This window comes from Drosophila simulans, chromosome 2L (genome assembly GCF_016746395.2).
Source record: "Drosophila simulans strain w501 chromosome 2L, Prin_Dsim_3.1, whole genome shotgun sequence".
NCBI lineage: Eukaryota > Metazoa > Arthropoda > Insecta > Diptera > Drosophilidae > Drosophila > Drosophila simulans.
The window spans coordinates 9,877,859-9,901,208 of record NC_052520.2 but is presented as its reverse complement, the minus strand read 5'-3'; the positions used below and the strand labels follow the sequence as shown (position 1 = coordinate 9,901,208).

General features: G+C 45.3%; 7 protein-coding genes and 1 long non-coding RNA gene across 12 annotated transcripts; 4 read left to right on the top strand and 4 right to left on the bottom strand.

Moving 5' to 3' along the window:
* Nucleotides 1–1,182: 1,182 nt before the first annotated feature.
* On the bottom strand, nt 1,183–2,568 carry LOC123327476. Its single transcript, XR_006542192.1, has 3 exons — nt 1,854–2,568; nt 1,465–1,725; nt 1,183–1,410 (listed from the first exon to the last, which is right to left on the bottom strand). It is a non-coding gene; the product is annotated as an uncharacterized LOC123327476 (long non-coding RNA).
* A 4,071-nt stretch (nt 2,569–6,639) lies between these two features.
* Nucleotides 6,640–7,917, bottom strand: LOC6731715 (60S ribosomal protein L13). Its single transcript, XM_016179883.2, has 4 exons — nt 7,776–7,917; nt 7,257–7,517; nt 6,887–7,195; nt 6,640–6,816 (listed from the first exon to the last, which is right to left on the bottom strand). The coding sequence occupies exons 2-4, from the start codon at nt 7,497–7,499 to the stop codon at nt 6,712–6,714; spliced, it is 657 nt and encodes a 218-aa protein (XP_016024391.1). The 5' UTR covers nt 7,500–7,517; nt 7,776–7,917; the 3' UTR covers nt 6,640–6,711.
* Nucleotides 7,918–8,060: 143 nt separating this feature from the next.
* On the top strand, nt 8,061–11,004 carry LOC6731714. Its single transcript, XM_016178543.3, has 4 exons — nt 8,061–9,379; nt 9,499–9,791; nt 9,852–10,239; nt 10,296–11,004. Exons 1-4 carry the CDS (start codon nt 8,254–8,256, stop codon nt 10,616–10,618), a joined length of 2,130 nt encoding a protein of 709 aa, XP_016024390.1. The 5' UTR covers nt 8,061–8,253; the 3' UTR covers nt 10,619–11,004.
* Nucleotides 11,005–11,345: 341 nt separating this feature from the next.
* LOC6731713 (transmembrane protein 184C) lies at nt 11,346–13,833 on the top strand. Of its 4 annotated transcripts, none has more exons than XM_039298611.2 (6): nt 11,346–12,061; nt 12,142–12,419; nt 12,477–12,683; nt 12,741–12,837; nt 13,095–13,476; nt 13,540–13,833. In XM_039298611.2, the coding sequence occupies exons 1-6, from the start codon at nt 11,762–11,764 to the stop codon at nt 13,797–13,799; spliced, it is 1,524 nt and encodes a 507-aa protein (XP_039154545.1). In that variant the 5' UTR covers nt 11,346–11,761; the 3' UTR covers nt 13,800–13,833. The 4 variants fall into 4 exon arrangements, with proteins under 4 accessions (XP_039154545.1, XP_039154543.1, XP_039154546.1 ...); XM_039298612.2 differs by having other exon boundaries at nt 11,349–12,061; nt 13,095–13,425; XM_016178544.3 differs by having other exon boundaries at nt 11,349–12,061; nt 13,095–13,425; nt 13,537–13,833.
* Nucleotides 13,834–14,965: 1,132 nt separating this feature from the next.
* LOC6731711 lies at nt 14,966–17,923 on the bottom strand. 2 transcript variants are annotated; one of them, XM_016179881.3, is made up of 5 exons: nt 17,809–17,923; nt 17,238–17,735; nt 16,253–17,178; nt 16,027–16,198; nt 14,966–15,579 (listed from the first exon to the last, which is right to left on the bottom strand). In XM_016179881.3, exons 2-5 carry the CDS (start codon nt 17,547–17,549, stop codon nt 15,409–15,411), a joined length of 1,581 nt encoding a protein of 526 aa, XP_016024387.1. In that variant the 5' UTR covers nt 17,550–17,735; nt 17,809–17,923; the 3' UTR covers nt 14,966–15,408. The 2 variants fall into 2 exon arrangements, with proteins under 2 accessions (XP_016024387.1, XP_016024388.1); XM_016179882.3 differs by having other exon boundaries at nt 17,238–17,709; nt 17,809–17,896.
* A 165-nt stretch (nt 17,924–18,088) lies between these two features.
* On the top strand, nt 18,089–18,936 carry LOC6731710 (DNA-binding protein RFXANK). Its single transcript, XM_002078809.4, has one exon. The coding sequence runs from the start codon at nt 18,145–18,147 to the stop codon at nt 18,847–18,849; it is 705 nt and encodes a 234-aa protein (XP_002078845.1). The 5' UTR covers nt 18,089–18,144; the 3' UTR covers nt 18,850–18,936.
* A 55-nt stretch (nt 18,937–18,991) lies between these two features.
* LOC6731709 (zinc finger CCCH-type with G patch domain-containing protein) lies at nt 18,992–20,788 on the bottom strand. Its single transcript, XM_002078808.4, has 3 exons — nt 20,634–20,788; nt 19,655–20,572; nt 18,992–19,595 (listed from the first exon to the last, which is right to left on the bottom strand). Exons 1-3 carry the CDS (start codon nt 20,652–20,654, stop codon nt 18,993–18,995), a joined length of 1,542 nt encoding a protein of 513 aa, XP_002078844.1. The 5' UTR covers nt 20,655–20,788; the 3' UTR covers nt 18,992.
* Nucleotides 20,789–20,957: 169 nt separating this feature from the next.
* LOC6731708 (methyltransferase-like protein 17, mitochondrial) lies at nt 20,958–22,984 on the top strand. The gene is made up of 3 exons (XM_002078807.4): nt 20,958–22,055; nt 22,114–22,403; nt 22,463–22,984. The coding sequence occupies exons 1-3, from the start codon at nt 21,072–21,074 to the stop codon at nt 22,578–22,580; spliced, it is 1,392 nt and encodes a 463-aa protein (XP_002078843.2). The 5' UTR covers nt 20,958–21,071; the 3' UTR covers nt 22,581–22,984.
* Nucleotides 22,985–23,350: the final 366 nt, after the last annotated feature.

The following is a 23,350-nucleotide window of genomic DNA, read 5'->3' as shown; positions in this document are numbered from 1 at the left end:
AAGTTAAAAGTTAAATTAAACAAGTTTTTTACTGTATGTTGCATAGTCAAGTCAGTAATGGATACTTTTCATTCGAAAATATTTCCATAAGCGTGAATTTTAACCTTTTCGTAATTGTTTTTGCTTACACAGCTACAAATGACTGAAGAGGTATAATATTACATTATATAATGAAAAATATATTTAAATGAACGGATTGATTCAAACCCTTAAATAAAATAACATTATTTACATTCAAATTTCAAATACAACGTTCAATTTAAAACAAAGTTCAATTTACAAAAGTATCTGGATTTTTTCATTCCTTTTGCTTCCAGTGTAATGACCACGTCGTGGGTGCAGATGAGGATGCCAAGGAACCTTCGGGAATTCTCTTTAGTGCAGGTTGCCGCAGTTGCAAATGGATGTGGAGATGGTGTCACGATGCCTCGCCTGCTGGGGCCGAAAAAAAAAGGGAAAGGGGCCTGGGAAGAGCCTCCTGCTTTTCGGGAAGCTGTCGATGGGGCAATCAGAATGCTGAATCCCCCGGCGAGGATGCCCTGATATCATTATTAGAGATATGCGAGTCGAACCGATGAACTGTTGATCGTGTTCGCCATATGAGGAGCTGATTTATGGCTGGCCAGCCACTTCTTTTGGCTGCAAAACGAAGCCGTGACTTATGAGTGGATAAAGCGTGAGTATCTGTCCAAACTTCTGGCCCTCCAAGCTCCTCATCCTCCCATTGCAATCCGTCGACAGGTAACCGGCCTTGCTCAGACGAATCGCCAATTCTGCGGGTTATTTTACCAAAACTTAACAAGGTCAACAGATTTGTGTGGTTTCCATGCTCTGTGGGAAAAGATCACTGGCTAAGAAGAGGAGGCGTTATGCAAGAAATTGGAGGCGTAGCATAACAAATAGAACCGATTTTGGGAGGACATAAGGATTTGGAATGAAACAAGTTCTCTAAAAACAACTTACTAAAATCCTCAAGAATTATAAACAATCTGAGCAACTAATCCAAATCCTCCCGTCTGATGGTTGATTGATATACATATAGTATAAAATACAAAGTACCCCATTATCCTTCGAATAACGCAAACCTACATGACTAGACAGCTTTGCTCGTGCCCTTAAACCCTTTGACCTGCCACAATGAAAAACACTAAAATCTAATTCAAATGATGCTGTGAACATCAGCATATGCAAATACGGTGAAAAACACGATTTCTGGGTTTTACTGAGGCGCAAAAAAAGTTCGGAATCCGGAGGACATGCAGCCTGTGCTCGACACGTGCCCCACTTGCAACCCTTTCCCATTGTCGGCCAACGCACTAATGATGCGGCATTATTTTGCATATGGACAGAGGAACATGTAGCTCGTAGCTCGAATAGAAGGGTTAAGGTCGCAAAGTGTCCCCTAATGAACTGAAACATGCGCGACTGTTACAGTTGTGATAATTTATGCATGCGATATACAACCATTGACTCGGCTCGAATTCACAGGATCCGGATTGCAGGACTCCTGTCGGTTACTTTGTTTCACCAACGGACCGATGGCTATGATCTGGCATCGCAATTAAGCCGCAAAAAAAGGGTTAGACATCGGCTTTTTCACATCGTCCTGCGACGAGGAAGTTGCAGGCTGCTCTCCTCTGGTTTTTGGTCATTCGACACAGGTGCGAAAGTTTCCCGGCTTGCGGTTTCGGCAAAGTGAAAACGAGACAACAAAAGGGCAAGGCACTGGAAAAAATAAAGTTAAATAAAATAAAAAATTAAATTAAATATAAGGTGAAATTAAAGTAGTTAAATAAACAAAACAAGCCCGTCGATTCAATGATTTTTAAACATTTTTCAATTGAACCCCTCACTGGAGGAACACCATCGCCCACATGTTCGGATTTCTTTAAAATTTTGGATGGATGAAAAATAACCGCCTGACGTTAAAAACTCTAAAATGATCCCTGAACATTAAACGCACAGATACAATTGTTTGTCCAGGAACAGCAATCCATAAAAACGTCCGCAGTATTCGAAAAAAAAAATAGTGCCCCGAAATGAAACAAACTCAATTTCAAATTGCAATCAATAGACCGCCTTGAACAAATCGATTTTCGGTTATTAGCCGTCACACAGTCATTAAAAATTTTGACAGATTTTGACAATTTATTGATGTTGCACAAAACACGCGGCAAAACGCAAACAATCGGGCCAAAACCTACAGTTGACCTGTACAAATTGCAAAAAGTGGACAAATGTTTGTCCTCCCATCTGCGGCGACTTTCGAGTGCCAGGACCTCGTCGCCCCCAACCGCCTGAATTTTCCACCAACCCTCGGGGCGCGCGATAATTTGATTAATTGAAAGTCAGACGACCTTTTTTTGCGGTCTCCGGGAAGGGGTTGTTCCGTATCCGAACTGATTGGTTGCTTCCAGGAGCGGATGAGGAGTATGAAGAGGAGGGTGCTCTGGTGGCGTGAGTAAACGATCTCCGGTCGTTTCAAGTGGCTCTATTGTATTCACATTAGCGGACTTATCCAACCCCCATAGGGCGTATCTATTTCCTATCTGACCGTTTTTTTTTTCGGCACACGATTTTTTCTTTTTTGGCTAAAATTTAAATATCGCATTACACACAGACACTTGATTTTGAAGCCCAGCCGACCGCATTTGAATGTGTTTCACTTGTGGTCCGGGTGGTTGCTTCACTGTACAGGTTGCACAGGACTCCCTGGGCAATTTCCTAACATGTGTTTTTCATTCGAAACTTTAAATCTGTTGTCTGCACTTGATTATGCGATAAACTGGGCTGTGGTTTAAGCAAACTCTCGGTTTCACTTGCTTTTGGACAGTTGCGTAATTGTTTTGTCGCTTGGAGGGCTTCCCAATGGGTCGTTGGTCGTGAAGGGTTAAGGCGTTGTCTGCTGTGGAGATGCCTGCCAACCTGCACCGGACATCATCTGCCAGCCACTTGAACACATTTTCTCGTTTTTAGGCTTTTCAGTCTTACTGCCAAAAGTTGTGGCTTCCAAATAGTAATGAAATGAAATCATAAAAATCAAAAAATAACAAAGTTGCAACTAGAAAGTGGCCGCTTTTAATAGCACCAATATTTGTTTTAATTTATTCTTGCAACATCTAACAATTTTAACTTATAATGATTCAATTATTTAGGCACCTAAACCAACATCCCAAGTTACAGCGCTCTTTTAACTAATCAAATTAGAACTTGCTGTTGATTTTAAGGCACTTAACACAGTTTAAGCATCTTTCGTACTCTTAAATACGAAAACATGAAAATTTATAGTCACGTAAATAACTCAAGCCAATCTACCCTTTCCCGTTTAAAGTTTGGTGGCATGCAACATTTAGCAGTCTTGTGGTTTCCCACTCCAGCGTCATTTTCATAATGCTTGTTGTGTTATTGTTAAAAGCCACGCCCATCGCCCCCAAAATAATAATTGATTTTGGCCTGAAGCCCAAAGGGTTTCGGTTTATGTACACAAATATAAATATATATATATATAGTTAAATGTGTTCGTTCGTGCTGGTGGCACACACACGAAGGACCTCCAAAAGCACGTGGCCAGCTGAAAGGACATTCAACTCGCTGGTGGAGAACAATTGCGAATCGCTTTAAGTGCTCACTTTTGCAGCAAAACACTTTGGTGTGTGCAATTTTCAATTTCACGCCAGCCCACTTGAGCCGCTTTTCCCATCTCATTTGCATATTTTCCGGCAATTATTATTTGCATATGCGAAAATTTCCCGGCCATTGTGATTCTAATTCGATTTTGATATTTCGCGCCCATTGCCATTTGCAATTTGCCTTTTTTACGATTTGTTTTGCCAGGATCGTGTGCCGCCTCTATTGATCTCATAATCGAGCCAAGTGGGCTAAAAAAAACGCAACGTCCCTCATTTGCATCCTTGTGCTCTTTTTTTTTTATGGCGTGCCAATTTTTGATAGATGATGCGTGAAAATGTGGAACGTGGCAAGGGGGCGACCTCTGCATATTTGCATATTTGATTAATTTGTTTGGTTTTTTGGGTGGTTTTTTATGGAAAAATAATAAGCATTTTATTGTGTGCTGTGGGCTGAGGGAGTGAGGAATATGGGCCAATTTCTATAGGCACAAAATTGATGGGGCATAAAACATTCATTGTTTCTTATAGGGATGGGATGATAAATCTGCGATACGAAAGTAACATGTGTTGGAAAAACGATCGGAAAAAATATATATATATAAATAAATACTTGAAGAATATGTATATATATTATATATTAAAATATTATGCATATGTACTAAGAACATACACATAAGTACCAAGCAAGATTGCATATCATAAAATACTAAACTCAAAACATAAGAAGCATATAAATTAGATGCTGCACTAGTGCACACCAACAATGGAATTTGTTTTTTGGCAAGAGATTTTCTTAAGTATTTAATCGATTGGACATGAGCCGCATCATCAGCTTAATCCACGCCCCGTTCAAATGCAAATCGGTCTGAAAGTTGCGGCTGCTTCTGGTCCTGATTTTGTCCTTCGGCAGGCGAGCATTAGTTTTCCCTTCAGACTGGCAGGCACTAATCCAATTGCTGTATGGATCATTAAGCACTGATTGCGTTTTATGGTGCAGACAGGACCTCGGGCATAGGTATATATGTACATACAGATGTGAATATGCTCATATGCAGCGCAAGGACACTTCACTCGCATATGCAGATTAACCCACACAGCCAGTGAATTGAAATGGGGTGCCATGCCATCAATTATGTTGGAAATTCGACGATTTAGATTTAACAGCAAATCGATTTTGCGATAAAAAGAGAAGGAATCCAACATAAATGCATTTGCGAGGAGGAAAGTGTTAAATTAAATTCACATCATTGGCATAACTAAATTAGTTGCAGTCAGCAGAGCTTTGTGCAGTGAAAAAAAACAAAGTTAATGAAATTTATTTATTAGCACAAAGCTCTGAGAGAAATTTAATAGATATTTAGATATATAGATATTAGATATTTAGATATATATAGATATAGATAGAATAGATATTCTAGTGCAAGAAATATCTATGGTTTGATTACTTTCATATCTAATATCTAAAAGTATAGTAGCCATTCTATATCGGATTTCTTGACTTGGAATTCAATAAGCAAGAAATGCAAATAAATGGTGATTTTCCCTGTGTACTCCACCTTGCTGAGCAACATCCTGCATTCAAATGAACCGCAAAGTAAATCTGCATTTGATTTGTCACCCGGCGCACATGTTGCGAAAAACTTTTGCCGGCAACTGTCGCCGCGAAAGGTGGCACACACAAAAATAGAAAAACAATTGCCAATTACGTATCCTTGTTTGCCGCTTGAGCCGAGCCACTGCCCCCCTCACCACGGATGCGAGCCAGGAGCACCCGGAAGCAGGCAGTAACCCACCCCGGTAGCCATAGTCACCAGCATGGTCGTCCATAAACAACCGTCGAAACAAAGCAAAAACCCACAGAGAAACAATCAAAAAGAAGAAAAACTCAGCGGGAAAAAAACATTTGAGGGGTGGTGCAAATGGGCAGCGGGAAAAACTAGGTGGAAAATCACTTTTGCGCTCATAAATTTCAATAATAAAAATTTGAATGCAGTTGACACGACACCGAAACAAGCAGCCCCGCCCACTTTTTTACCCCTCCGCACACAAGAGCAGCAAACAAGGTTAAGTGAAATAAAAATCAGTGAAGTGCATAAACAAGGTTCAAGGTGCGGGTCGGACTGGAATTGGGATTTGTATCTGTATCTGTAAATGTATCTGCATCTGGTTCGGGACCTAAATCTGAATGTGGATGCTGCCTGCACCACCCGATAATTGAATTGGCTTGTCGCATTTGGTTGAGGAAGCACAACCCTTTTTTTTTTGAGCACCAGAGGAGTTATGTTTTTGCATATGTACATTTGTATTTATGAATATGGTGTTTTTTGGCTTTGCTTGGGATGTGGGTTGTGGTCTGCCCTTATTACCAACATATGGAATACGATTTTCGGGGTGGCGGCCTCAATTAATATTTGCGGTTGAAGTGCAAATGCGATAATATTTGGGTCAACACCGAAATGTTCATTTATTTTTCATAGTTTTGTGGTTAGTTTCTGAATTTGTGCTACGGAAATTAAAACAAAAATTGTATTTCAGAAAACAAGCTAAACTGAAACTCCGAATAAGATGTAAAGCTATAGTCAAACCCTTCAATCACTCAGCTTATCAATTTAAAGTGATATTCTACACACATAAATCCATATACATAAATACCTAAAAAAAGTATTGCAAATAATTGTAGAGGGAAAAACAGTTGGCCCCTGTTTAATTTAATCTTTACCCTACAAAATTCTAATGAAATATTCCATATAATTAACATTTCAACAAAATTTATTCAAAAAAATAAGAAACCTAGCTTTTGCAAGCGAAAAGGGCTCCACAGATTTTACTTTTTAATAATTTACCCCAAATAAAAGTAAAGGCAAGCCATACGAATCTTGATTTTTGGGTGCAGCAGCCAGAAACATGCCAATTTGAATACAACGCGCCAAAGCCGCTATTTATCGATAGCTACACGGGATATCGATAAGTCTCACGTCAGACGCGACAATAACAACAAAGTGCACAAATATTCACGTTTAAGAAAAACTAAGATTTTATTCTGGTTGATGTTGTAGACAGAACGATCAGGTTAAGATGTGGTTTACTTCTTGGCCTTCTTGGGGTCTCCCTTGGCGGCGTCCTCGCTCTCAGCGGCCTCCTTGGCGCGCTTGGCGCGGATTCCGACCAAACGGGCATCAGTGCGAGCCTGCAAATATAGTTTGGCGGCGAATAAGAATCACGAGCTACAGATGGATCACAAAACCTAAAAAACTTACCTTGCGCAGCGTGGCGAAGGCCTTGAACTTCTTCTCATCCTTGGTCACCTCACGGAACTCGACCACGGCGGGCTGCTCGTTGGTGATGGGCAGGACAGGTCCCTTAAGCTGGGTAGCCAGCTTGCACTCCTCCAGAGAGGACTCGCCGGCGCGGATCTTCTTCTCGTTGATGGGGAACAGGATCAACTTGCTGCGGTACTCCTTGAGGCGCTGGATGTTGCGCTGGCGGGACTCCAGGGATTTGTTCTTGCGCCTCCTGTCGACGGCAATGCCGATGGTCTTGGCGAAGTTGGCGCCAATGCCGGCACCCTGTAAACAGAGATTTGGTTAGTGGCCAATGGATTCAGGCATTGTTTTCGGCTTCACTCACCTTCAGCTCCTCCAGGGTGAAACCACGGCCGGCACGCAGCTTGGTGTGGTAGCGGATGGTGGGGCAGCGGACCACAGGGCGCAGGGCACCGCTGGCTGGGCGGGGGAAGACGGCCTTAGCCTTCTTGACGCGGTTCGCATGCCTGCGGACCTTGCGGGCCGGCTGGTTGAACCAGGTCTTCACATGCCGCTGCCACCACTTGTGGTAGTGCTGATTCGGAATCATATTGTTACCCTTACCCATCTTGGCGGTTTAGATTGGCTGCAACGAGGGCGAAAACACAATAATAACATGAATGTCTGCCTGTAAACTCGTTTATATGGGATAACCAAGCTGCAGGCCCACGTGGCTGGCGCATTTCGTTTTGTTTAAGCCGTAATTCCGAGCTCTTCTCCCTGCCTACGGGTGTCAATGATGCCCACTTGTGTCCTCTACACTTGGCACACTCGATGGCTCGATTTGCATTTCGTTTATCTTTTATTTTCATTGAATTTCGGGACGCTCACGAAATTTACACACCTTTTCTTCCCAACAACGAATTAAAAAGGAAATCGCAACCAACTTCACGTCGTAGGCCAAGCGAAAATTTCCCTAGAGAAATTCCCCCGGCCGAGCGAGAAATTTCCCCAGCTATCGATTGGTGATGCAATCAGTGTTAGCGAGAATACTCAACAAATCGCATTTTTCACGACAGTCAGACGTATTAAAATTAAAAGAAGTGACTCTCATATTTCAGCAGTCTGTAAAAATAATCTAAACTAATTGTGAGTGCATTTGGAGCATTTAGCAACGTTTTATTGCCTTATCGATTGACAGCGTGTCGCGTGGCAACTCTGAACTGTACTTCTGATACAGATAAAAAACTATTGACTATTGAACCGTCTATCTATAATCGAGAAATTGCGCGCTAATACACGCATTGGACACAGCAATCGTTGTCGAATCTAATTCAAAACAAACAAGAAGATCCCGTTCGCAATCCCCCACAGAAGACAAGATGAGCGAAGGGGTACCAGCGTCGCCGGTGGCCATTGGCGAACTCAAGTACGAGGATGTGTCGCAGCTGAATTTTTCCAAACTGTACTCGCCCAAGATGAAAAGCGTATACTGGCGCTACTTTGGATTCCCCTCGAACGACAACAATGAGGTCATTACAAAACAGAATGTGGTCTGCATTAAGTGTCACAAGGTGCTGACCAACCATGGCAACACCACCAATTTGCGTGCGCATCTCCAGCACCGGCACAAGGATCTGTTCAAGGAGCTGTGCCAGGAGCACGACATTCATGTGCCGCCGCGCAAGACGCCGCGTAATGTATCCCATCCACCGCTGTCCAAGCGGAATGTTTCCTCGCGGCGGGTCAAGCTGGAGTTCATCAATAACCGGAACCACGATAACGCTTCCGATGATGAACTGGACGAAGCAGCCGTGGCAACTGCGGCCATGCAGGCGGAGGAGGACGCCTCCTCGCAAACCATGCTGTACGAGACCATGGTGCCGTTCACCTACGATGAGGCCGAAAATCTGGTAGAGGAGGAGGAGCGCCTGGTTGTGGAACCAAAGTACGGACGCAAGCGCAAAGTGGCCACTCCATCGAGCGCCCTGATGCACGGGCGGGTTATCAAGCACGAGGAAGGCAGCTATGCGCCCGTGGCGAACATCGCCAATCTGGCCGAAGCCCTTACGGACATTGTGATTAAGGATTTGCGCAATGTCGACTCTCTGTACGATGCCGGTTTCAGCGAATTCCTGCGTCAAGTCCTAGGCAGTTCGGCACCCATGCCCGAGCCACACAAGATCGACTCGTTGATCAATGAGATGCACGCCTCCAAGTTCCTGGAGATTGGCGAAATCACGCGCGATTTCACCTCCGAGAAGCCCTTCTCCCTCGCCTTTGAGATGTGGGTAAATGTCGAGCAGCGGCGCTTTCTCAGCATCTTCCATCACTTTCTGGACGAGGAGACTCAGTCAGTTCGCGGTATGCTGTACGCCACCGTGGAGTACAACGACTACATCGTCTTTGACGATCTGCTGACCGACTTCTACTTGGCCAACTGCACACTGGCCATCATAAACTACGACGAGGAAGAGGACCTTTTGCACACCTATCTGCGAGAGAAAAGTGAGTGCATCAGCAAGCAAGAGTTATTTACCTAACCTACAGAAAGCTATTTAGACACATGGCTTTTAGAAATATATAAAATATTCCAACTCTTAATGAATATGTATCTTCTTTTGCAGATATCCCCATTTCGCTGTGCTACGTTTCGGTAATTGACAAATGTTTGCGTCGTGTGTTTGAGATCGAAGAGGTGGCCACTTTAATGGAGCAGGTGAAAGACCTAATGCAACGTCATTCATCGGAGATCGCCTCCAAGGTGTCCGAGGTGCCCATGCCCACGTATAACGAGCACTTCCCCTGGACACTGTACGAAACATTGAAGTTCTTTGCCGAGTCCATATCTTGGTCCGAGGACATGGATCACCTGGTTATATCAGCCAAGACGGTGACGGAGGCCCTGAGTGCTCTGGTGGTAAGCCATCAGGCTGATTGAGACGTTTAAGCAGTTTTCTTATTGTGTGAAATCTTTTAGATTGCTTTGGACACGCTGCGTGGCGAAGACATTCCCTTGTGCAGCATGCTCTCGCCAATAACTTCGAAGATTCTTATCAAGAAGTTGGGCATTGCCGAGCAGGACGATCCCCTAATGATGAATTTGAAGCGGACCATTTCCAGTGTCCTCCAGGCACACGTTATATCCAATGACAATCTGACCGCTGCTGCATTGCTGGACCCACGCTTCCACCGCCTGACCACCATTGACAACCTAGACCGAACCGTTCGTATGCTGACCCATAAGTATAACATTAACTTTGGTGGGGTGGGCGATGGGGAGTCCAACGAAGTGGCAGCCACCTCCAACGTGGTGGCCATTAAGTCAGAACCAAGAGTAGTGGACGGCAGTCCACCAAAGAAGTTGGGTAAGTGCAAATAAATCGATTATCATAAACCATGGACTAAACGAAAATCCCCGTAGGTCTGAAACTGTTGTTTGACAGTAACGAGATACCAAATCCTCCGAAGCGAGATGGGGACAGCAGCGTGGAGTCCGATCTTAAGCGATATCGCAACGAGGTGGTTGTCCAGCTGGATGAATCGCCCATCGATTGGTGGCTCAAGATGGGTCACATTTATGGAACACTGCGCGATTTGGCCAGCCTGTACCACAGTGTGCCCGGCGTGGTGACGCTCAGCTTCAAGAAGACGCTGAGAGACCAAATATACGACTTCAACAAGCGATTCATGCTCACCGGTAGTCACATCGACGCTATCCTCTTTCTGCATCATCACAACAATTAGCCTGCACTGGCGACTTCAGTTTCTTATAATACAAATACTTTTTAATTACTTTTAACGTAATCCGATCTTGTGTATATGAAAATGACTACCAGGGGCAAGGCAAATAGTAATAGCGATTCCGCCGTACTTTAAACCAAAAGACAGCCTTGGACGTACACGGAACATCTTAAGTTATCGACGAATAAATGTTAAGGGAACATTCTGACATCATAAATTCAAATCAAACAGATAATCTAAGAATATTTGTTTAATAAATCCATAACGAAAAAATATCACGCCGATCACTTGTAAATCCCTTTCTATCCATTTCAAGATAACTAATTAATACTTATCTTAATTGTACATAACTGATATTTTAATCTTATAAATAAATAAAATGCATTTAACTTTCTTGATTTATTGAACTAACTAAAATTAGCTATTTTAAAATTAATTCATTATTAAAAAAATTTTTGAACTACGAAACAATTATTAGTCGGTTCGGAGTTACCTACATTATTAATTTGCCATATTTCATTTTCAAAATATGTTTTTTACTGTGCAACCCTTAAAATTTCCCTTTCTTAAATCATGGGAAAATTTTCATTTATTTTCGGCTGCGACATGAAAATCTAAATAATTTTTGACATTTGTTTTTCAATTAGGGTTATTTTTTTACTGATAGCTTTTAAACTTTAAAATAAAACAAGTAATAGTACAATTTTTAAATAATATAAAACCGGGAGTACGTCTGTATTTTAGTCATTTCGGATTTCGCATAGGCTGGTCACACCAATTAGACGTAGGCACCCGACCCACGAATAGGATTCCTCACAAAAGAAGGCACGAAAGCCGCGATATTATTGCCAATAGGACCGAAACCAGTGGATTGAAGAACTTGCTCTGCTAGCAGGAGATCTCTGAAAATGCGCCTCCAGCGTGGGTGCCACCGCCGAGTCCTGTAATCTTCTGTGAGAGAATTTCTGGCGGAGAAGAGCGGATCGGAGCGGAGGAAAGCGGAAAGCCAAGTGTTTTCTGTTTTCAAAACAGAATCGGGGCGGCGGCGTCGACGTCAACGAATCAACGATATCAACCCGGATATTAGGTGAACAGGTGAACAGCACATTTCAAGGAGCATTCCCAAGGAGCGCATCAGAAGCCAAGATGTGCAGCTTGGACGTACGACGCTTCTTCGAGGAGTGGCGCATCTGGATACGTCCGCTGCTCATTGTCACCTATGTCATCTTTGCCATAATCGTGGTGCCGCTGCTCATTGTGAACTCCGTGAAGGATGGCTTCCAGCGCAATGACCAGCTCATTCTCATCGGCGGTCTGTTTGTGCTGTCCGCAGTGCCCGTGTCCATTTGGCATATCATCCAACACGTCATTCATTTTACCAAGCCCATACTGCAGAAGCACATAATCCGCATATTGTGGATGGTGCCTATCTACGCCTTGAACGCGGTAAGTGGGCCACCGTTGTCAGCTTCGATATTGCGGAATTGGAGACCACAAGAAACCTAATACTCTCTATTCACTTGCAGTGGATCGGCCTTTTCTTTCCGAAGCACTCCATCTACGTGGACTCACTGCGCGAGTGCTACGAGGCGTACGTTATCTACAACTTCATGGTGTACCTGCTCAACTACTTGAATCTCGGCATGGACCTGGAGGCCACAATGGAGTACAAGCCGCAGGTGCCGCACTTCTTTCCGCTCTGCTGCATGCGACCGTGGGTGATGGGTCGTGAATTCATCCACAACTGCAAGCACGGCATCCTCCAGTACACGGTCGTGCGCCCCATTACCACCTTTATCTCTGTGTGAGTGTCGGGATGTGCTTTTCCGCTTAACAGCCAACTCTAATCGGAATTTCGTAGCATCTGCGAGCTATGCGGCGTCTACGGCGAGGGCGAGTTTGCGGGCAACGTGGCCTTCCCCTACATTGTGGTGGTCAACAATATATCCCAGTTCGTGGCCATGTACTGCCTAGTGCTATTTTACCGTGCAAACAAGGAGGATCTCAAACCAATGAAGCCAATTCCCAAATTTCTGTGCATCAAGGCTGTGGTGTTCTTCTCGTTTTTGTAAGTACCACATGAAAGCTTCTAAGATTGGCTAAGAATATTTTACTCCACCCCAAGCCAAGGAGTGCTACTCAACGTACTGGTATATTATAATATTATTAAGGACATCTTTGGATCGGATGTGGGAGACACCAACCTGGCTTCCCTGCTTCAGGTGAGTGACCTATTTAAAAGCCCAATGGATCTGCCAATAAGTTATTTCTATAAGTAAAGAGCTAATATGTAAATTTAAAATGATTTCTCATACCATCCTAATCATAAAACCAAAAACAGTCGTAATTTCGTTTAATGCTGAGTTTTTATCGTGCTCTATTTTTTTCCCTCCCAAATTTGCAAACACAACAAATGAAACCAAAGTGAAAGTTTCCAAAAACCAATTCAAATATGTATGTATTTGTTATCGCCCACCAGAATTTCCTCATCTGCATCGAAATGTTTATCGCGGCCGTGGCTCACATCTACAGCTTCCCGCACCACCCGTTCCACATTAACTCGCCGCAGTATTGGAACAACCCGAACCATAGCTGGTGTCGCGCCTTCCTCTCCATGATGGACATATCCGACATGCAGGAGGATGTCACCGAACATCTGGGCGTCGTGGGCAGTTCACTGAGTCGTCGCTTCCAGGGCCGCACCACATACCAGCCGCTGGCGCGCAGTCCTCGCCGGTCCAGCAGTGAGTCCGAGTATCTGATCAGCAAGCGGCAAGATCAGCAGCTGCCGGGCAACTCGTCGCAATCAGGTAACATGTATGGTGCAACGTCCAGTCGCCTGATCGTGCCTGTGTATGATGGCAAGCTGAATACACTGCCCGAAAGTCAATCTACTCACTCCCAATCTCGATTTCCTTTAGCAGGCGTGGCCGACGATGGGAACAGTAGCAATAGCAACTACCAACAACAACAACTACACTTGCCGGGAGCGGCAGGCTCACAGCCGTCGACCCGCCAACGCGACACCCTGCATCTTCGCGAGCGCGAAAGGGATCCGGGTGCGGGTGCTGGCGGAGGTGGCAGTTTCCTGCGCCTGCCCCCTGGTGCCGCGTCGGCAGCGGCGCCAATTCCCGAGTCCAACGATGATTATGCCCTGCTGTTGGGTGCGGGCGCAGGCAGGTGACACCGCTACCAACAATATCACTACCAGCACCATCAGCACCCGCACATTGACGACGCTTTCGAGGACGAAGATGGCGTGGACGTGAGCCAGCAGTTGAATGCCTCGTCACTCAGCGCCTCGCTATCCGTATCGTTTGGCATGTCAAGCAGCCTCAAGTTTAGTGCCACTGGCAGCAACCAGTCGGCGTCCGAGTGGTCGAACTCAACGGGCGGGGATAATGACGCTGACGACGGTGACTTGGACGTGGACGGAGAGGACGGAGACGCTGAAGATGACGGTGCTGGTGTACAACCCGTGGTCTTTATTGCCTCCACGACGCGGCGACGCCGCGATCGAGAGTACATCACCTAGACGCGCTGACCTTAAAGCCCCTTATCAGTTATATGCTATGCTTATATTTATTGCTTTTCCACCCCATATCTTGATTTGTGCTAGGCATAGAATACTCATGAAACGAACACTTTCTAGCGGCCCATCAAATGGGGCATTTGAATTGTGGCCTTAGTTTTCATAGCGAAAGCAACTTATTTTAGATCGCCATTCACTGCAATCGCTTCTCTTGATAGCGCGTACAAGTGAATCCACACAACTCTTAGCATCCCAAAGAATCATCATTGAATAGAGGGGTCAGATATTTTGTAAGTACTTTTTATGTGCTGATTGTGTAAACAGACCTTCCCGAAACGATATTTTTACTCTATACATCCCTGCTAGGTGACCCCGCATAGTTAGGTCTCCAACTTTTTGTGTGGCGAAGTAGTTAATTAAAAACATGCCTGAACCGATTGTGAATTTTGTGACTGCCGCCGGTCAGAAAAGGGCGTATTTAAATAGAAATTCTTATTGTAAAACTAATATACACACATCAATAATATAATATTGGAAAATATTCAAAACCGCCTTTTATGTTTTTATCTCGTACAATTCGTATTATTTTCATAAGCTACTGCACACATTTGTCTACTAACATTGCATATCATTCAAATTTTTGACCCTACTGCTTTTGGTTATGTATTTGTTGCTATTGTTGATATGTGATAAGAAATTGGGATTTTGTTGGTCATTTAAACCCCTAACATTGTTTTAGAATTATATAGTTTGGTGATATGAGATTAAACAATGATGAGAACTGCATTCCACGCTTGCAAGTAGAGAATAAGACTTCATTTCATTTGTAACATTTATTGAAATATTTGTTTAAGCACTTCGAATCCTATGTCTTTTCATAATACTTGCTTTTTTACATTTTTGAACAAAGATACGGAACAAAACAGAAGACCTAAAGGAAAAAGTTGACGAAAACGAAGACAGTGTGTGACATATACATGGATACACAAGTAGACCGAAGTACATTTAAAGGCATTCACGGAATTCACGTTACGAACATAAATCAAATCGAATACTAAACACTGATAATAGAAAGAAAAACAAGTAAACCGAATATCAATCAACATCAATTAAAAACAAATTCAGTCCAGTGATTACTTCTCGTGCTGCGAGTGCATAACTATAGCAAATCCCAGTAAATTTCGACGTGGTATGCCCCTCATTTCGAATGGCATTCCCCACCCATTGCTTTTAGAATACATATATGCCGCAGCAGTCGCGATCAATTGTTATAGTTCTGCCTGCCGCCCAGCTCGAGGAGATATCGATCCGGATGGTCCATCCAGTCGGCGGCCGTGAGCTTCACTGTCCTCTGCCGTTCGGCCTCCTTGATCTGCCACTTCTTGATGTCCAATTGCACTTCGCGTGATGATTTGTCGCCGCAGCCCCACACCTGCGGATGAGATCGAAGAAAAGATGGCGAGCAACGTGTAGTTCTTGTTGTTGGTTGACTGTTGTTGGGTATGGAGAATCGTAGACTTAGTTTAAATGCATCGCTAGAGCACACACCTGGCCATTTGGAGCCATACGTGTGATGTTTTTAACAGCTTAGACTGGAGATTATGCCGTTTATAACGATATACGTCTATGAATTTTACACTATATACCATATATGCATATACACATATATAACATATACCCTGTTGAATAAGGCTTATTGTACATGAATGCGATTAAAGTACAGAGAAATATTCGACATGTTGACTGTTTAGCTCATTTTGGTTCGAATGATTGATTCACTTTTCAAATGAGGTTCATGAAATCTCAGAGTTTCTATTTGATTTTGTCAATAGCTAATCTCTAAATGTGTTGGAAGGATAAAGGTGCATGTTCTTTTTACCTCTATGGACATGAGTCCAGCCGCCAGTCCCTTGCAGTCAATATTCTCGAAATGCTCGTCGACTGCTATAATGGGTTTTCGCGGATCGGCGCCGGCACGTAAGCCCTTCGGATAGCCGCGTATGCTGGTGTTAAGGTAAAGAATGTTGGGCTTTTTTTCCAGTATCACAAACCTTTAAAAAATTCCATTAGTAAGGATTGTAAATCTCCAACATTTCGCTACCCACTTGGGCAGCAGCTGGATAACACAGCTGCCCTCGCCGCCCACGAACAGATGCGTTTCCTTCCACTCACTGGGTGAGGCCACGCAATACGTCTGTTCATCCTTGGTGTGCAGCAGGACCAGTGTTGGACCTCGATAGCCGAGGACGTGGTGCAGAAACCGGTTGGCACCCACGCCATGCTCATTGGAGTTGTACAGCAGTGTCCAGTGTGAGGGCATCATCGACAACTTGTCCTTGAAAATCTGTACCGCTGTGGACGCGCTGACATTGTTGTTTCCCTTTGTGGCCGGCGGAGTCACGGTTTGGGGCTTGGAGTAGAGTGGCGGCAGAGCTCCAGCCAGCAGCCAAGCTTGCGAGAGCGGCATCAGCGAGTCCATGTCCCTCGTGCTACCACCACTAAAGTCGGTGGTATCTGTGAAGGGATTACGTTGCTCAAGCACCGGAGTCTGTAACTCAATGCCGCAGGACTGGTTCTGCTGCTCTAGACCACGATAAGCGGTTGACAAAGTGTGCACGCAGTACTTGTGCACGAGAAGCACCAGCCGCATCAGGTTCTGCTCGAACCAGCGGCAAACGTAGCCCAGACTCATACTGTCGTGGCACAGGAAAATGGATTTGGTCACCGAACCGAACGTGCGGTTGATGGCCGGGCACAGCACTGCGTTGCCCGAGTGCTGCATGGCAATGGTGTAGCAGATGTGGAGCAACCGCGTCACTCCCGTCTTGTCAATTTGGTCCGGATTCTCCTCCTGGGCGTACATCTTAATGTAACACTCCAGCGTCTTCGAATCATCCATGATGCCCAAAAAGCGTTCGCACTGCTGTCGGAAAGCAACGGCGCCCAGATGTTTCGTTGTGGCCTTGGAGTTGGAGTGCATCAGGTTGAACAGCCGCTGTCCCAGGTCGGCGTACTGCGGAAAGACTTGTGACTGGCGAAAAAGGTGTTGTTTCTTATGAGTGGGCTCGGTGTTATCAGTTAATTACTCACCACAAAGACATCTGCCACAATGCCATTAATGCCCAGTTTGGACGACGTCTGCTCCCTGAGAATCTCGGCTAGCTTCTCCACCGGCACCAGCTGGGTGAGGTACTTCTCGGTGACATCCGCGCCAGATGCCGACCTGGTCATCGAGCCCTGCGCCTGCGTCACCTTTAGATTGTTGTGGCTGCCGCCCACGTCAGAGACTCCGTTGTGGGAGGCATCACTGGACTTGTGCTGCTGATGCTGCTTGTGCGGCTTGCCCCCCTCCAGGGGTGGCTCACTGGCGTCCGACTCGCCCTTGGAACTCGTGTTGCCCATCTTGGTGATGTTTCGACGCAATTAATTCGGGGCAGTGGAAACGTACAACGAAAGGGCATAAAAAAGGCCAAACGCAGGTTTGCACTGAAAACAAATTGGCGAGGCGCAACAGGTGCAGGGAAGTTTTGGCCAAAGAAACAACTGCGCCGCGTCGCAAAACCTGTTATGAAACACACAAACACAGTGCTAACAAATCGGGTAAATATATTTACATAATTAAACGCAAATTAAGCTTTGAAACGAGAAAATAAAAACAAACCAATCGAGTGTGACCGTGCTGGAGTTGCAAATTAATGCCAATTACAATGTGGCTTTACCACACCACAGATAAAACTACAGCAACTAGAAGATGGGTGTACCGACTGTGTGATACCCTGTCATATTCTTGTTATATGATGTTGTTAGCGTTTGACATAAATAATTTTTTATTTGTTTAAAATATGAGACATTTTAGCAGTAAATCAATTTTAAACTGGTTATTGAAAGAATTTATATTAAGAAGGCATTTTTTAAACTTGTATATCATTTAGTTCGAACAGTTATACCCTTTCGGGCTTCCAATACAGGGTGTTAAAGGTAAATATAACCAAAACAAATGGTGGCACCAGCAAACACAATCCAAAATAACGCGAATTCCGACGACGATGAAGGCGTGCGGTCGGCGCCCACCTCCATGCTGGTACTGGACGCCAAGCGGAAGAGCGCCTTCCTGCCGTACCGCCCCCAGTCCACCGTGCTGACCAATTTGCAGCGCGGCAACACAGAGGCCACCTTTTGCCCCGTCGAAGTTTCGCTCTCCTTTCACGAACGCGCTGGCCAAGGCGAGATCACGGAGGAGCAAGTCTCAGCTGAAAGAGCGCGTCAGCAGGACATTGATTACAAGGATGCACATGGCTTCACGGCCCTACATTGGGCAGCATCCTACGGTCAACTGGTTTCCGTCCAGCTCCTCGTCGCGGCTGGTGCCAATGTAAACACTATGGCTCCAGATTTGATTAGTCCTCTACTCCTAGCTGCCGCCGGTGGGCATAACGAGATCGTCCGCTTCTTGCTGGAACACGGCGCTGATTCGGGCCACATGGACATTGTTGGGAGCACGGCGCTTATGTACGCAGCGGCCGGCAATCATCCGCATACGTGCAACGAGCTTCTGGCCAAAGATTTGGATCTAAGTGCCACCAACGAGGACGGAGACACGGCCTACTCGCTGGCCGTAGAGCACGGGGCTCATCTGGCGCAGGCGCTACTGGAGCAGTACATGACGGCCATAATTACAGCGGGAGCCTTCGGTAGTATTTAATTGTCATAGATAAATAAGATTTTCTTAATCATTTTTACATTTTGTATGTGTTTAGAATACTTTTCAATAATAGATGTTGGAATTTAAGAATATGCATTTTTTTGACCCACGTTACCTCCAAAAATTCCTTGAAACACTCATCTTTAAAACTCAAACATTTTATTCTTGCTCTTACGCGTCTGTTGTTCCTTGCTCAAACTGCGTTCCTGTGCCTGCAGCGTGGCTAGCTCCTGTTTGTGGCTTTGCATCTGCACTTGTAGTCGCTTCTGGAGCTGCGCATCTCCAGAATTCCGCTCCAGGGACTGTTTAACCTTAGCCATATCTCTTTGCTTTCGGCGGATTTCATCAGCAATACGCACTGTTTCCACGTTAAGAGTTTTGGTTGAGTGCTGCTGTAACTCGTTGGTCTTAGCTTTCTTGGCCACTTGCTCGCTTTGCTGAGTGCTTTCTCCAGGCCCCAAAACCCTGTCGTTTAGGAATGTAAAGACATCGACACGTTGCGATTCACGGACGTAGGCCTTCTCATCAGCCTTTCGCTGTCGTCGCTGGGCGCGCTTTAGCTTTCGTTCCACGCTAAAATAATCCTTGTCCCCGTTGGCGGCTTCACGCAGCTCCATGCAGGCGTCTAGAGAACGACCCTGGGGAAGTATCTGGGCGCTTACCGGGGTGACGATTCCCCTTCCATCTGAGCCGAGACCCGTACCATGGATGTAACCCATTTTCTCCATAAGCTTAGAGCCGATGCCCTATTGGGGATAGTATTTATAGGGATTTAAAGTTCTGAATTTTACTCTACTTATCTTACCCGTGTAAACTCCTCCCAGGCTCCCAGACGATCTGTCGGTTTATAGGTAAACAAACTTAACTCGACCATGCGGGCTCTTCTAGCTTCCTCCAGATCATCCATATCGGACTCCGCCTCGTCACTGCTGGCGTCTCTCATGCTGGAGGTGCTCTCCTCACTGGAGAGCTCGTCATCCTCATCCTGATCGGTGGTCAGTGGATACAGTTCTTCAAACTTGAAGTCTCTTTCCCGCTCCTTGTGATCCTGCCCATCCAATCGGACGCGGCATACCTGCTCTACGAAATTAACGCAAAGGACACGACCTCGGTGCCACAATCGATCCGGTAGCAGGGCAAAAACTGGACGACTGCGGGAGAGTTTGTGGAAATCGGGTGGATTGTATTTTCTAATGGAGCTACCGGTGACAAGGGCGCCATGGGAAAAGCGACACTTGGCCTCATCAAAACGGCACTCTCCTTCGAGGTAATACGAACAGGGCAGCATTTCTCGATGCGTGGGATTTGTAAAGAGAACCCTTAGTCGAGCATCCAAGACGCCTTCGCTGTTTATAACCACCTCGTCGTCCACACCGCAGATGAGGGCATTGTGGTAGCAGGTGCCCCAACTGTGCTCGTGTGGAGCGGAGCACTTCTCGCCCACCATGGCAGTGTACTTGGTTCGCAAGTCAGCCAGCTGGCGTTCTTCATCCAACGCGGTTTGCGAGGAGCCTGCCGCCTCTAGGGCGCTAAGTTCGCTTTTGAGCCGCTGCAGCTCGTCGTCCAGATCGTTGCCTTGCTGAGGTAATTCATCGGTTGGTGCTTCATCTCCTGTGTCCCGAGTGAGGGCCAATAGCTCCTGCAGATTGTTCTTTAAGGCCAAAAGTTCCTGGCGTTGCGCATCATCCGCGGCATTTTCCAATGCCTGCTCCACAACGAGCAACTGTTTGATGCAAGTATTTTCATAAAAATAGTTGGGACCTCATGTTATCACCTTTGCTCACTTGTGCTTCGTATTCTTCCATTATTGTTATTAAATTATGTTACATTTATTATTTACAACATTGTGCGGATGCCAAGCTTGTTTTCAGATTTTCAAAAAGAGGCAGGCACACAGTAGAGGTCACGATTATAGTACTCTTTTTGTTTAATTGTAATATTTTCTTGACAAATTGCCATTTTTATTAAATAAATTTATACAGATAACGTAACAATTATTTCGAATAATACATATACATATGTTAAGACTATGAAATGTTAGCTTAGACGGAAAAAAATTCTATTAATATAACCGCATCTGTAATTGAAGCAAAACGTCTGGCAGCACCGTCAGCTGATGGGAATGAAACTTTTACAGCACTGGCAAATCGCCGGTAAACTCATGTGGCTCTCATTTGTTTTGATTTCTCGGTTACATATTACTAAGCTAATTAGAAGTTAATATGAATTTTTCATTGAAATTCACAACGAGAAATCTAGTGCCACGACTGCATCGATTCACCAGTAAGATTGCCGTGGATGTGGAGCCAGCTGTGGTCTCTGCCCTGGAACATGCCACCCTGAAGCCCAGGAAGCATCCCGGAGTAGTGAGACCCAATCATGTGGAGCTACCAAAACAATTGAATGATACGCTAAAGCGCATCGTGGGGGATCACCCCGTCAAGAAACTAATTCATGATGGCCAGCAGCTCAACTCATACATTAAATCTCGTCATCCACCACCCACTCTGGAAGAGATTGAGAACAAGAAACGCATCGTTATCGAAGAGGTCAACACAAAGATGCCTCTGGATCGCCTAGCTACACTCGACGAAGACGAGGCGGAGCGCTGGAGGCGCAAGCGGGAGCTGGAGATCAACAAGAGGCTGGGCCAGCGTATCTACGCCTGGAAGCGAATAGAATATGGAGCATACGAGTCGCTTGTGTACGCCATAGCTCGTGGTGCCCAGGAGTACGCCGTGTTGAAGCGCGTCCTCACGGAGCTGGCGCAGCGGGATGAACAGTTTCGGCCACGAAGCTTCTTTGACTTCGGATCCGGCGTTGGAACCGGCATGTGGGTGGCCAGCGAACTGTGGCGCGAAGACATTTTCGAGTACTACAACGTGGACAGGTCCAGGGAGATGAATGAGATATCTGAGCTCATACTACGCGATGGCCATGAGAACAAGCAAATAGCCCTGCGCAATGTATTTTATCGACAGTTCCTGCCCGCCATCGAAACCAATTATGATCTAGTCATTATATCTCATACCCTTTTTGAGTTGGAGAACAAAGAGCAGCGAGAGGATGTGCTGCGGAATCTGTGGCGGAAGTGCGATGGCTACCTGGTCATTGTGGAGGAGGGAACGCGCCGTGGCAGCGAGTTAGTCAACGAGGCTAGACAATTTTTGTTGGAACAGGAACAAGAAGGTCACACTGTGGCACCAGTAAGTTTTAACGTATTCGCGATGTAAGGGCAGTGATCTAACTTATTTATACCTTTAGTGTCCGCATGACATGGTCTGTCCTCGACTTCGGGATCTGGCTGATCGAACGCCCTGCAATTTTCCCATCTCCTACGCTCCCCTGCGTTTGGGTAGCGACTCATTGGCGGACCGCCACACGTCCCTCTACAGTTATGCCATCCTAAAGAAGGGTTCCCAATCCGATAGCTCAAGCTCGTGGCCACGCATTGTGCGTCCCACTTTGGTAAGGTCAAAGCATGCCATCTGTCGGCTCTGTACAGAAAAGGGCAATCTCCAAGAGGTCATCTTCACGAAGTCCAAGCACGGAAAGTAAGTAAAACGACAGAAGCCTTTTAAATTCCTTCTAAGAAATTGTATTTTCTCTGCAGATCCGCCTATTCCTGTGCAAAAGTGAGTCGATGGGGTGATCGTTTACCTATGTCGCTGGGACAGCCGCAAATCAAACCAGAATCAAACGAATCAGAGGAACCACCTGTTTTGGCGTAGCTTAAGATGTTGAACCAATTATATTAGGCATAAAGTCACGACCTGAAGTTAATTGATACTAAAACTGGCATCCAATTAGCTGGCTTAATTATGTGCAAACAAATCGTTGCGGGTGGAGCTGAATTTAATTAAACAGTTGCATTTAAATTAACCATACACAATCCAAATGGCAAGCGAGCATGCTCATTGATACTAAATTTTGTTCAACGGCCAACACACCCTCACCTAGATTTTAATGTATGGCAAGACAAAAGGCGGATGCGACTGCGGATGGGTTGGCCCCGCCGGTTTGGATCGTTGTGTTTTGAGTTTAAGTCTTGAATTTAAAAACGTATTTCATTTGTACCATAATGTTGTTAAATACATATTTAAATACCCAAATACTAGTTTTGGCAAATCAAAGAGTCTCCTGTCATTTAATTAGGACTTCTTAGTCGAAATGTCTCGACTATATCTACGTTTCGTAGGCCAAACCCAGTTTGGCTGACATTTAGTTATGCGAGTTTCGAAGTCTTAATGGGAGACGCGCCCTTTTAACGACCGCGGATCATCCCCACAGCCATTCATCGCACCTCGAAGTCCTGTGTGCCATCAAAGGACATTATGTGGTTGGAAAAGGGCAACATGTGGGGCGCGAAAAGTGGCTCGCCGATGGAAAGGGGAGTGGGTGCGGAAGGACTACTTCCATGTACATCGGGTTTTAGGGATTGGCTTTGGAACAAGGTGTGTTTCAGAGCAACGAGTCGTGGATACATAACAAGGGACAAGGA

Excerpts from the sequence above, each read along its gene's own strand:
- LOC6731713 (XM_039298609.2), top strand. The coding sequence starts at position 11,762 with ATGTGCAGCTTGGACGTACGACGCTTCTTCGAGGAGTGGCGCATCTGG. Across the intron at positions 12,062-12,141 it reads CTATCTACGCCTTGAACGCG|TGGATCGGCCTTTTCTTTCC; the intron begins GTAAGTGGGCCA and ends ATTCACTTGCAG. Across the intron at positions 12,838-13,094 it reads ACCTGGCTTCCCTGCTTCAG|AATTTCCTCATCTGCATCGA; the intron begins GTGAGTGACCTA and ends ATCGCCCACCAG.
- LOC6731709 (XM_002078808.4), bottom strand. The coding sequence starts at position 20,654 with ATGGAAGAATACGAAGCACAA. Across the intron at positions 20,573-20,633 it reads TGGAAGAATACGAAGCACAA|TTGCTCGTTGTGGAGCAGGC; the intron begins GTGAGCAAAGGT and ends TGCATCAAACAG. Across the intron at positions 19,596-19,654 it reads CCTGGGAGGAGTTTACACGG|GGCATCGGCTCTAAGCTTAT; the intron begins GTAAGATAAGTA and ends TATCCCCAATAG.
- LOC6731711 (XM_016179881.3), bottom strand. The coding sequence starts at position 17,549 with ATGGGCAACACGAGTTCCAAGGGCGAGTCGGACGCCAGTGAGCCACCC. Across the intron at positions 16,199-16,252 it reads GTTATCCAGCTGCTGCCCAA|GTTTGTGATACTGGAAAAAA; the intron begins GTGGGTAGCGAA and ends AATTTTTTAAAG. Across the intron at positions 15,580-16,026 it reads CTGGACTCATGTCCATAGAG|GTGTGGGGCTGCGGCGACAA; the intron begins GTAAAAAGAACA and ends TCTCATCCGCAG.
- LOC6731714 (XM_016178543.3), top strand. The coding sequence starts at position 8,254 with ATGAGCGAAGGGGTACCAGCGTCGCCGGTGGCCATTGGCGAACTCAAG. Across the intron at positions 9,792-9,851 it reads AGGCCCTGAGTGCTCTGGTG|ATTGCTTTGGACACGCTGCG; the intron begins GTAAGCCATCAG and ends GAAATCTTTTAG. Across the intron at positions 10,240-10,295 it reads CAGTCCACCAAAGAAGTTGG|GTCTGAAACTGTTGTTTGAC; the intron begins GTAAGTGCAAAT and ends AAATCCCCGTAG.
- LOC6731710 (XM_002078809.4), top strand. The coding sequence starts at position 18,145 with ATGGTGGCACCAGCAAACACAATCCAAAATAACGCGAATTCCGACGAC.
- LOC6731715 (XM_016179883.2), bottom strand. The coding sequence starts at position 7,499 with ATGGGTAAGGGTAACAATATGATTCCGAATCAGCACTACCACAAGTGG. Across the intron at positions 7,196-7,256 it reads TCACCCTGGAGGAGCTGAAG|GGTGCCGGCATTGGCGCCAA; the intron begins GTGAGTGAAGCC and ends CTCTGTTTACAG. Across the intron at positions 6,817-6,886 it reads CCTTCGCCACGCTGCGCAAG|GCTCGCACTGATGCCCGTTT; the intron begins GTAAGTTTTTTA and ends CTATATTTGCAG.
- LOC6731708 (XM_002078807.4), top strand. The coding sequence starts at position 21,072 with ATGAATTTTTCATTGAAATTCACAACGAGAAATCTAGTGCCACGACTG. Across the intron at positions 22,056-22,113 it reads AAGGTCACACTGTGGCACCA|TGTCCGCATGACATGGTCTG; the intron begins GTAAGTTTTAAC and ends TTATACCTTTAG. Across the intron at positions 22,404-22,462 it reads ACGAAGTCCAAGCACGGAAA|ATCCGCCTATTCCTGTGCAA; the intron begins GTAAGTAAAACG and ends TTTTCTCTGCAG.